Source organism: Trachurus japonicus, chromosome 24 (assembly GCF_045865225.1).
Source record: "Trachurus japonicus isolate A0001 chromosome 24, Traja_1.0".
Classification (NCBI taxonomy): domain Eukaryota; kingdom Metazoa; phylum Chordata; class Actinopteri; order Carangiformes; family Carangidae; genus Trachurus; species Trachurus japonicus.
Window position 1 is genome coordinate 8,276,667 of NC_140930.1, and position 12,830 is coordinate 8,289,496.

A 12,830-nucleotide genomic window follows, 5' to 3' on the forward strand; every position below is an offset into this window, starting at 1 on the left:
TTCAGAATAAAACAGTGGAGTCATATTAAGTATAGAAATAAAAGATTAGATTTAATGTAAACGGTGATTATAGTTGATAATAGCTGCTCTGTGATTAACGGACCACATCACATCTTTAACCTTTATATTGTGGTGTTTTGACATTGATATCTAATCATATTTTACAGTTAATATTCATTTATTACTTCTGGTAATAAAACACATACTGCTCTCAGAAGCTTTTTGTACCGTCATTATGTTGGAAACCAGCTGTCACCATAGGCGATGATGCATTTGCATAAAAAATGAAACCGCTGCAAGAGCGAGACAAATTAAATGTGTTTGAGTGGCGTGGTAATTGCTTGAATATGTTTTCCCGGGGACCTGGCGGTGACGATAGTTAGAGTTACTGCCTCAGTCTGGATTTTTTTTTTCTTAATAATAATAATTTCTCTCCACAACAAGATCTTCACTGATATCACTTCACCTCAGCTGTTTTGTTCCGTCCTTGAGTTCATGTAAAGTATAGTTGTATAGCCTCCATTTTATGTTCTACTTTTACTCTTCAGATATTGTTGTATTAGTAATGGTTCAACACCGTTTCATCTTTTCAAGATTGCTTCAGCAATTCTTCACTTAAATCAGCATTGTTTCAAAAATGTATTCAGCTCATTCAGCTTCCAGCTTTCAGCATTCAACCGTATTTCCTTCAGGAAATGCATAGTTTCTCTCTACAACTTGATCTTCTCTGGCATCATTTCACCTCCTCAGCTGTTCTGTTCCGTCTTTAAGTTTATATAAAGTGTAGTTGTTGTTGCTTTACGTGTCTTGACTGTTCGTTCTACATTAATATATTAAAACTTTACTTGACTCTCTCTGGGTATGAGTTCACGGCAGCAGCGACAGTCTCAGAATTATGATGAATGTTACTAATCAGTGCCTGATGATTGCTCACACATCAAAACATGATTTGATTCACAGACATCAAGTCGCATCAAGTGTATTTTATTTAGTATTTCCACTAATGACACATAAAGTAGTGAAACTCCATCAGCGCTGAGGCTGTGATTATTTAAGCTAATGTGGAAAATATCATCTAAACCTGATTAAACATGAGGAAGCAATTGCATTTCCTCAGTGATGTCGTATCACAGGGTTTGGACTTTTTGTTGTGAAGAAGTTTTTCCAGGTGGAGGGCGTCGTCATGACACCATGACCTGGTATAACTGCATTTTTTTTTGTAGTTTTGTAGAAAAAATAAATATGTAAATAATGTCTAGTTCTTCTGTACCTTCAGGAAAATTACACTTTGCAAAGATTTGGGTGTTCACTAATTAGCAGCCTTTCTTTCTGGCTACTATCAGTATGTTCCAGTTGTTTAGCCCACTGGCAAGCCAAACAAGCCAGCCTGTACTAAATCATTCACTTGTTCGGTTTGGGGAAGTGTAACACATTATTTATCATGGTGCTGAAGTTGTTTTGAAAATTAGAAAGAGTCTGCGAGTCCACAGAGACAGACTGCAACCTCCACACAACACTGTCTCGGCAAGGACAGACCAACACTTCTCAGAAGCCTCAAGAACATCTCAAGAAAAAACTCGACTCTCATCTGGCCCAGATGTGCTGCTGTTGCTGCTGCTGCTGCTGAGCTTTCATCTACCTCAGTGACCTCCACCAAAGAGAAAAATATCCCCAGTCAGGGGCTAAAAAACTTTCCTTTCCTGAGTCATTTGACATTTTGCCAGAAGCTCAAGTCCTTCAGACCTCCCCGACACCCGTCTGCTGATTCAGACGAGCTACAAAGACTTGACTAACTCGCCCCTTCCAAGTAGGAAAACGTCCTTAAAGGCGGGTCACTGAAGACCTCGCAGTCGGGTCGTGTCAGTCAAATCTATGTCTATATACACAAATCAAAAGTTTCACAACCTGCACAACTTATAATATCCTCTACTGGGTCTTCAACACTGAGTGTGTTTACTTGAGTATCCCAGTTATGAGCAATATACCGTTTATGATCATATTCAGGATACTGCTTTTACAAGCCGTAGAGAAACCTGGTTATTAATATCTCTGTTTACATGATGAATGCCAGTATCCTGGTTTCTGATGACTGTGATGTTTATTTAAAAGGAACTAACTGCAGGATTTGTAGCATAACTAGGCTACATTTTTACCTTAAACAGCTTCAGAGTAATAGTGATGGTTTAATAAATGGATTGACTTGGAGAATGGAGGCTCTGTGTCTTCCACTTGGCTGAAAACAAACTTTGCAAGATCGCAGCCGCCGCACCGGTGTCCCAGCTCTCGTCTCTGTGGCATCACAACACAAACGCGCCTGTAACCCGTAATCTCTTGTTAATGACAGATTAAACTACGCAAATATACATGTTGTAACATTGTATATGATATATAACGTTATCTACGGTTCTATTTATTGATTTCTCACCAGTTTTGCTGTAAACAAATGCACATGGCCGGGAGGAGGGTTAGCAAAACAAGAGGAAAAGTGACCGGACTTACATAGCTCTTCTTTAACACTGATTGCAGCAATTTTGAAATCTGTTTTTGCTGGTTCGGCACTGTTACATAAACGCTGATCATGTTGCAAGTACGGCTCATTCATTCATTCTTATATTTAGCAACAGAGGAAGAGAGCAATAATAACATATGCCTTCACCTCTGACCTCTGAACGCCATCTGACCTGCTACTGCCATGCTGCCGTTAATAGTGATACAAGATCATGTTAATGCGGTTCATGGATTCAGAGTGGAGAGCAAACTTTCAGGGCATCCTTTCATCGACTGTGTGACATATGTGACATACAATATGACGATGTGTGTTTTTTTTCATTGCCTGCCTAGTGGCAGCGATCAGACACCAGGATATGGCGTATACATGCCACAGTTTCCTGTTCTCTTTCATAGTTCTCCAGATGGCAAAACCAAGTTTCTTGAGAAATGGGGATACTGGAGTTTCTGGGTTTTTTTGAAATCGGTATATGATGTTTACATGATGCATAAACTGAAAAACCTTATCATAACCAGGATACTCAAGTCCATGTAAACACACTGAACGGTGCACCACCACACTGCCGCCAGGTGAAGTCCAGTAGCTCAATAAATCACTGCAGTAACCCAACACCAAATTCTCATCTTCTTTGTGTTTTCTTTTTCTCCCTATAAAAACAAACATAGTGAAGTTTATTTCTGCATTAACTTTTTGCTGAGCTGCTCCACAGTCTTCCCACACGTCTCTGCAGGGGTTCCTGAGTCAGCCTCCCCACACACACACACCACATACACCACATGACCGAGTATCCGAGGCCTTTAAGCACAAAGCTGATGTCATGATGAAGCCTCCAAGTCGACCTCCATCATTGACTCAACATATTGTGTCTGTTGTTGTGCACAAACACTGGGTGTCACAACTTAACCTAAAGTCAACTGTATGAATTCATAAGCAGCACTGCACTGCAGTGATGATGATAAATGTATGTAATAAGGCCTGACAGAGACTTCAACATGATTATGTAATAGCTACAACAACTAAATTATTCACTTCTTCCAAAATATATTTTAATAATTGAGAAAGTAACAAGAGGGAAACAACAGACGTCCCACTAACAGAGACTCTGGCTCACTCTGCCCTTTAGTTATTTTTCTCTTGTCTAAATTGTCAAGAACAAAAAAAAAAACACTCAGTGTGTTGCTCTTCTGTACTGACCTTTGTACTGAGGTGGAGAGAAGAAGCACTCCGTGGCAGAGCTGGATAGATGGGCCACAGCCTTCTCCAGAAGGTCAGCAAGAACTGTTGGGAAGGAAACAAAAACACATACACAGACAGAACAGCTACAATAAATACTGTGTTCAAGGTAAACTCAAGGTTTATGAATTCAAAAATATCAGACACAATGGTGCTTCTTTACTGTTGTGATCTCTGATAGCATTACATCTGAGACTGCTCTCTGCAAATGTGCTTACAGGTAATTTACAGCTCCACCGCCCCTCATTGACCCTGAACAGACCCTGACAGCTTTGTTTTTTTAGTTTCATATCACATTGCTATGTAAAGTCGACACCCACGGTCACTGTCACTGTACTGTAGATGTAACTGTTGAGACAGAGGGGAAACCCTGCGTGATGAGGCTTGTAGAGGTAACACAGATAATACAGGAGAAAAGCTGCGATTATTTTTAATCTATATGGAACAGAGGAGAGTCTGGTGCTTAGATAAGTAATGACTTAAGACTTATTTCACAGACATTATTTAGACCAATAATATCTGCTTTAAATTCTTGGAATAAGACATTTCTTTGTTGATATCCTGCATCGACTACAGCACACTCGGCCTACTCTTCCCAGCATATAAAATGTCTTAACAGACTGATTTGACAGAATATTTTCCACATCGTATCCCTAATTTAACTCCGTATTTGCTTTTTGCATTATGTATTAGTTTAATTTAGCTGTAATTACCACTGAAATTATTCAGTCTGCTCCCGATGACAGGCTGAGAAAATCCTTACTGTATCACATGAACCAAACGCGCGGTCATACATTATTACATTTCCATTTATTCATTTAACATATGATTTTTCCCAACTAATTGCAGCTCATTGTGGCGAGTGGGGTGAAATCCACAGCCACCGCCATGACCCAAGGAGAATCCACTGAAAGTGATTGACATATTGTTTAATTTCCAATTTCCACTTCAAGCCACAAGGTCGCAGCTGCCACTGAATAAATATACACATGAACTGAACGGTGTTAAAATATAAGACATCTTCTACAGTACATGATGTTTAGTGTTACATTTATTTTTTGGCACAGAAATGAAATACCTAATTTAAAATCTTGTTGTGAGTTGATTGTTATAACACATTTCAATGTTCACTGTTTGTTCAAACTGTTTTTGATGCTTTCATTCAGTTTTATTTCATTCTGGAGGCTGTAGTTTGCAATGCTGTGATGGGAAATATTATGGTTATATTATAGTCTACCTTCATTGATATAAGTACATCTTAATTTGCGTTTGCACATACTTAAAATACGTTACAGTGACAGCACCACTTCAGATCCAGATCCAGTTAAAGCTGATTACATAGGATCTTATCTGGTCCTGTGTAATCAGGACTCTTCATGTGTCACCACAGGAAGAAGTGAGATATATCACAGCTGCATTAAAAAAAGGCAGCTGTCAAATGTTGGAATTAAGAGTTTCACGTCTAAATGCTAAGTGAAAAAGGATGTTAGTGAGTGAAGTCGTGTTTATTCAACCGTTTAACCTGCAACAAAGTGATGAACGCTGCTGTAAACACACCAGTGGAGCCGCACCGTTACTGTATTTCACAAGCTGCAAGTTTAGAGGGAAAAAACCCCCCACAAAAAAACACACAATGAGCGCTGATCATAACCGCTCACACGACTCCGAGCTCCGGTGAAAGGCATCTCATCTCATTGGCATTCGGCTGACTGAGGCAGAGCCATTAAGCAATCAATAGGCTTACAAGATAGTGAGGTATTGAACATGCAAACAGTTCTAATCACGAGTGTTTCTGATGAAGAGATAGTATAGTTAATCATTTTCGTCTTGCAGCTGAATAGACGCCTATCGAAGACACAAGTACTAATCACAGCGTCTTCCCAGCAGAGCAAACGTTCAATAAATTGCCGAGGAAGTAGGTTACATTAGTAGTCAGCCTATAAAAGCTACAATTTCCATCACTGGAGGTTTTTTTAAAAAGTATAATGCCAGGTTTTTTGCGTGATTAATTGCAAACATTGCAAAAATTGCAAAAATTACATGCAAAATACAAATGGTGTTTTTTTCTTTTTTTTTCCCACAGCTGAGGGAAACTCAACAGATACATCTTGATCACAGTCTTCCAGTGAAAAGCTTTAAATGAGCACGGCGGAGCAGAGAGCGAGTTCAACAGTGTGCTGATGATGAAAGGAGGCAATCACGGCGCGTACGTGCATTAATGACAAGGTTGTGAGCCCTCCTTCATTTGGATGTATTTTTGTTCTCCTTGAATCACCGCTATTTACTCCTACGTAGGGGAAATAAAAAAGTAGGCGTCAGTGCCATTTTACTGCGGCTGTCAATGGCGGTGATGATGAGTCCTTAAAAGGTTCACGGACATTAGATTAATGCAGTCTGGGTGCACCTGCAGCACAATGGAAGACATCAGCAGCTAATGTAGTTGAATAGAGAATCCACTGCGTAGTATAATCTAATTGTGTCATATGGAATTATTTTTTTTGTTCTTTCCATTATCATTCTTATAATTATTAAAACATTTACACATGTAGTTTTATAGAGAGCTAGTTGGAGACATTAGCTCTGTTACCTCACACTCTGACTCATCTGAGTTTGTGCATTTCATATGAACAAGTAAAAAGGTGCACACACACACACACACTCCTGCTTCAGGTTTGTTACAATACAGTACGCGCTAATTGCGTGTTGTTACCATGGTATCACTAATGCAGGCCTATTCACATGGCGGCCCAGGCTGTGAATACTATTTTGTTCTTTATGCACTTGGTTTAGGTGTGCCCAAAATGTTTATTTCTTTATTTCAAAGGTACAGTAGGGTTAAATATTGATACTACCTCCGTTTCTGTTCAGTTTAAGCTTTTTCATTGTTTTTATGCACTTTTCTATATGTGCCCATGTCAAATGAGACCAAACTTTAAAGGGAAACAATGAATGAATATCACATCTGGGCCAGATACACTGGTAACAAAAGCTTGGACACATCTTTGCATTCAATGGTCTTTCTTTATTTTTATTACTTTCTACATTGTCCTGAGTATTCAGCCTTGTTCCTGCTACTCTTAGTCTGGTTCTCTATTATATTTTGCACTATAGATTTCTGTTCTCACTGTGTTGCATTGATGTATTAGTAATCTCTGTTTTGAATTGTGTTTGTTGCAGGGTGTCCTTATGCTCTCAATGGACCTCCCTGTTAAAATAGAGGCTAAATGAAAATGAAAATTGTAGATTCAAACTGAAGACATTTAAACCTATGAAGGAACACATATGGAGTTACATAGCAAACAAAAGTGTTATCTGTCACCTGATCTAAACCCAACTGAGATGTTTTGGGATGAGTTGGACCACAGAGTGAAGACAAAACAGTCAACAAGTGCTCAACACCTCTGGGAACTCCTTCAAGACTGTGGACCTCATGAAGCTGATGACAGAATCAGAAGTGTGCAAAAAGCTGCCATCAAAGCAAAAGGTGGCTAGTTCGAAAAATCAAATATATAAAACATATTCTGCTTTGTTTACCATTTTTTTGTTTACTACCTAGTTCCTTATGTGTTCCTTCTAGGGCTGACCTCCAAAAGTCGACTATTCGACGATTCGATTCGGAGGGGACTGATTCGTCTATGAACCTCGTAGTCGAATCTAACCAAGACCATACCATTCTGACTATATGGGGGTGCCCACGGCTGCTGAGCATAAATTGTTACATAGAATGTCTTTTTTCCTTATAAAAAGACTATTTTGATACAAAATCTGCACACTTTCTGTTAATAAAGAGTTCAAAATTATGTGTGCGTAGTCTTAGCTTCTTACTACGTATTAATAAATCACCCACTGCAGTTGCACAATCAAATGAGCAGAGGTTTTTTTTTTTTTTCAAATGAGCGGAGGTGAGCATTAGGACCGTCAAAGTCAGAACTCAGAAGTCATTGCAGAACACTCACGGAGTGGTAAAAAGACGAGGGGCAGAGCCGCCAAAGTTTAAAATCAAGGAAGTCTGACAGTCTAACTTTGTCAACATTTATCATGCATGACCTGACAGAACAGCAAAACATTGTGAGGATACATCTGACTTTGACCGAGTTACATTCAAGAACCTGCTTTCAATCACGGAAAATAAATTAACTCCAGCGGTGATTTTTTTTTTCGATGGATCAGCTGTGTTTACCGTTTCAAGTGTCAATAGTTCTGATGGTTAGACAGATGAATTAGTCCCTAACACATCCTAAAGTTTGACATGTCAGAGTTTTTTAGAAGAGGAACTTGTTTTTTTTCCGACTTCCGAGTTGTAATGAACGCACCATCAGTGTCGGGAGTCACAGCTGTAATCTCGTCCCTCTGCAGCCTGTCTGTCTCTCTGCCGGTGCCGCGGTCACACTGTGTGTTACAGGATTGATTAACGTAATGTACGGATTGTCGAGTCCTTCTGACCTCCGTTTGTTTTGATACTACATGTTTTACCCGGTTTCTCTGTGTCCACGACCACCGCTATCCTTTGATTTGCCACTCACAGTCCGAGCAAAAGGAGCGTTGTCCAGGGCAACGTAACATAAACGCATACTGGCTCACAATGGCTACTAAAAATCATCCAAAGTGTGGAAAATAAATAAAGGTATTTGTTTTACACCTACCATATTTTTTGGGGTGTTTTAGCTCTTTTGTTTGAAACGGTATCGCTATCTAAAAAAAATAAAAATAAAAAAAAAGGTTCGACGATCAGTCGACTACGGCAAAATCTGACGAATCAGATTCGACTATGAAAATCCTTAGTCGAAAACAGCCCTAGTTCCTTCATAGTTTTAATGTCTTCATTTTGAATCTACAATGTAGAAAGTCATGAAAATAATGAACAAACAATGAATGAGAAGATGTGTCCAAACTTTTGAGTTTGGACTGACAGAGTGGTGCTGATTGGTCGACACGACGGTCTCTAGGAACCATATGTTGCTGCTCCTCTTGTTTTAGAAAAAGCATAGTTATTGTAAGCTGTGATGTTGTGTATTGTTATTGTAGAACATATATTTTACACTGCATCACTCACAGCTGATTGATTATTGTATTCATCTGCCATTATCACCACCATAACCTTTAATACTGCCTGGTTATTTCTGCCCTTCTGTTTATGATAGAGTTTCACACTGCTATCATCTTTTATGATGGAAACAAATACTCTGTTTACATTTCACCCCGTGAGTCGTGGGCAGATTAGACAGCAGCAGAGATCTCAAAATAAAAAAAAATAAAAAAAAGCCCAAGGAGCAATTGAGAAATAGGGGGAAAAAAATGATTGCACCATCTTGGTAAGAGGTTGAAAAGGTGTAAATGCATCCATCTCTCCAAGACACATACATATTGTAGTCTTTCTTCCTCTGTCTGTGAAAGTAGCCTCGACACTGCAAACTGTGGTGAAGGCGGCTGAATTTACACTGGAGTTATAGTGAAATAAGATGTCGTTCCCCCCCTGCTGCTCCAGGCACAGAGAGCTCCGACGAAACTCAACGAATGGAGTCACTCAGAGAGAGGAGAGCAGAGCTGCTGCAGCGAACTTGTGATAAGTTTGGCTGTTTAATGATCTGCGGTTGAGAGAGCATTGATATGTTAATTAAAGTCTGTGAAGACAGTAAAACTTGTCCTGCTTGTAGTCCATAAAAGAAACTCATGGTTGTTACTGTAGCTTTGTAGCTATTATTGCTAATAATTCATTCTTACAAGCTTTTATTTATCTACCTCTTTCTCTTCAACTCATATTCATTCTAAATGTGTGGACATAATCGACCAAGTTTAATTTGATATATTCATTTGTTTGTTCCGTATTTTGTCTTGTCATGATTTTATTGTTGACTTGTTTTGTCAATTATGTTAGTTTATGTTAGTTAGTTTTTGCTTAACTGTGTTTTATTTTGTTGTTAAGGACCCCTTGAAAACAAGATGCTACATTTCAAAGGATTATTCCTGATCAAGAAATGTTGATATATGCTGCATATGTGAGAATTTAAGATTTGTTTTTAGGTATTTTTGGGGGCTTTTTGCCTTTTATTGACAGGATGGTAGAGATAACCCAGTGAGCTATATACCAGTTCCCAACCTTTTTGGTCTTGTGTACCCCTGAGCCTTTTTGCCGTGCCATGAATAGCCCCTCAGTCATACTGTATGTGCTGATGATTCTACAAAAGTGGTCACGTAGAACGTAATACAACTGATTATGAAATGAAAATCATTTTAATTTCTCTCTTTAATTTGTACGAAGACATGTTACATGAATTCTCCTGCATTTTAGTTGTTCCTGGCTGTTTTTGTGTTTGCCGTGGACAAAAGTGTCTCCACATTACTACAAAAATTTCAAACTCGATACTGATACCCAGGAAAATATTCAATATGATACCGCATTCGATACAGCAGCAGTGCTTCCCTTACAGCTTATTTTTTTGAGGGGCGTTACATTATTTCATTTTTATTTTAATCAAAAGCACCTATAAAGGTGTTTTTTTTAATTACATAAAACCCTGCGTACGCGTACCCCTGGTTGGGAATCACTGAGCTACACAACGCCCCAATAGCCTGACAAGCCAGACTATATCATTAAAATGTATACTCTCGCAACGACCGGTAGACCTCGGCTCAATCCAGGGGGCGGGATGAAGGCTGTCTTTCAAACTGCCTCTGCACCAATAGGGTAGCGCTACGACCAATCAGAGGAAAGAGCTGGATGACGTTAGCCTGACAAGCCAATTAAAATGTATGTCGTCATCGCCTTAAGCCCACCCAACGACTCTCTAAACAGATAGAGCGCTGTGATTGGTGAACACAAACGGTGTTCGAGACTCAAAAAGTTCCTATGGCTCGTTTCTAGACCCACCTACGGAGCAAATATATTTGCTGCCACTAGGGTGCGTCTAGATTTCTAGGCTAACGCCCCAAGATTGATTTTAGTAATATTTTTATCCATAACTGTATATAGAAAATCCTGGCTGCAGGAAATGCCCACAGCTACCTACAGTAGAGAACCAGTCACCCACCTTTCCCAGTCAGGACGTTGGGTCTGGAGGTCATGACTCTGCAGTACAGCCGACGGCAGATCACCATCCAGCTCTCCTCGCCCTTCGTGTCTCTGGATGATGCCAGGAATGCACTGATCTCAGAGTCTGTAAAAGGAGGGGAAAAAAACTATAGGTGATAAATAATAACAACAATATTGGCATCCTCAGTAACAAACATCTCCCTCACCCTGGGAGTTATGGAGGATCTTGGGAGGGTCCAGGCTGTAGCAGTGAGGGGGAGGGAAGCTGGAAAACATGGGCCACGGGTACGGATCTCCAGTCTGGAGCGAGCAGGAGAGAAACTGTGGTGATTATTTGACACATTCATTAAACCTCAATGGAAATCACAGTAAACAATATTTCAGCTCTAGGTTTTTAAACAAATGTGAGTTGAATTATGATTTTTTTTCATTATTTTCTTTGATTTATTCCTGCGCTGCTCTGACCTGACAGATGTTACGGCTGCTCATGAGTCTGCTGGGTTATTGATGGGTCACTGTGTTATGCATTATGGATTATTAACATTTTATCTGTAATTCAGTACTTGATGACAGTGTTTGATGAAAGCACTTTAAAACACTGGAAACTCTGAACACAACAGTAGAGTTAGACATTAATTTAATACAGTGATGAATAATTGTTGAGCACTGAGCTCTTTGCAGTTCATCACAACAAGTGTTTATTTGTCTTCAATCAGCTTCCTCTGCTCCATTTTTCCTCCTCTTTCCCTTCATTTATTCTTTTCTTTGTAACATGCAGCGATTTAGAGTTGCATTCATTACACCTGTCACAACTTATTATTGAAGAACCATAACTTTTGAGCCATAACTCACCAAAATAATGGGCTCTACGGCTTAATGGGTTTGGACAGCAGAGCCCTTTATCCAATTGTCTCTGCCCGTCGCTCACGATAATCTCTGCATCTTTTTCTGATGTTGTCAGAGAAGCTCATCACCTGGATGCCAGACTCAAATACCATCAAAGAGTCCAGCGTGTTGGGGAGGAGGGCACTGGCGATCGCAAAACAATCTTCAAACGGCTCAGAGACCGACCACTGTCGCAAATAATTCAACTGTTTTGGCTGTTTGTTTGTTTTTTTTCTTTTTTCTAATTTCTTTTGATTTTAAAACATTTAAAATCTCTACACTTTTGACAGACACATGATAAACTAATGAGTCTAACTTCTCAGATAGTTCCCCCAGCTATAAAGTTGTTGACTTCCTTTGATCTTGAACTACACATTAAATCTATTTACAAAAAGAGACCACAAAGTTCCACATTTTATTAATTTAACTTTTCAATGAAATCTAAATGTTTATCTCCCCACATTACTGTACTGTATGTCATTAAGCCCTTCGTGGAGTGTATCTTTATTGAGAACCTAAAATCTCCATCATTTTAACTTGTCTTTAACAGTCAAAATGTAAACTATTCAAACTATAAACAAAAGAATTAGTGATAATAAATCAGATAGAATAACTGAGAAATGGCCCAAACCGAACCCCAATCAAATATGTTAAAGAGGCAATAATATATCAAACCTTAACCATAGGATATAAACTGTGACCTAAATTACAAGCAGTATGACCAAGAATCATCTCTACTATACGTAGTTATGGTCCCAATCTCTCCTGGTCAAACAGTCCATTCATTCATACAGTTCATCCTTTGTTTGTTTTTTATAAAACATGACATAGTAGCAGTGAAGTACTTACAGTAACTACAGTTACTATTTGGGGTCATAGTATCCCAAGTCCAGGACTGCCATCAGTTTAGTATAAGTCTAAACATAAGTAAAATTGTTTCTTTAAGATTTAAGATGTTTTAATGATCGTGGTTTCAACACAGCAACGCTTCTCTTCTCATTTCTGACTGAGAGTTTTCTATTTGTTTAGTAAACGTATTAAACAGTCGTCTGCTCCTCGTATTCTCTACAAGTAACTCCAGAGATGAACAAAAGAGACCTGTGACACATTGAGGAAACAGTCTCTAAACTCATTTACAGCCTCCTCCTTAGATATCGTTTCCATATCCTTTCC

At 39.1% G+C, this 12,830-nt stretch overlaps 1 protein-coding gene across 6 annotated transcripts in view; it reads right to left on the reverse strand.

Annotated features, from left to right (window-relative positions):
- tbc1d32 (TBC1 domain family, member 32) overlaps positions 1-12,830 on the reverse strand; it is a 104,883-nt gene that overhangs the window by 32,451 nt on the left and 59,602 nt on the right. For all 6 annotated transcript variants that reach the window (XM_085770337.1, XM_085770336.1, XM_085770335.1 and 3 more), the window contains exons 26-28: positions 10,979-11,072; positions 10,771-10,896; positions 3,704-3,787 (exon numbers count right to left, since the gene is read on the reverse strand). In XM_085770337.1, coding sequence (XP_085626463.1) covers positions 3,704-3,787; positions 10,771-10,896; positions 10,979-11,072 — 304 coding nt within the window. The remainder of the gene's footprint in view (positions 1-3,703; positions 3,788-10,770; positions 10,897-10,978; positions 11,073-12,830) is intronic.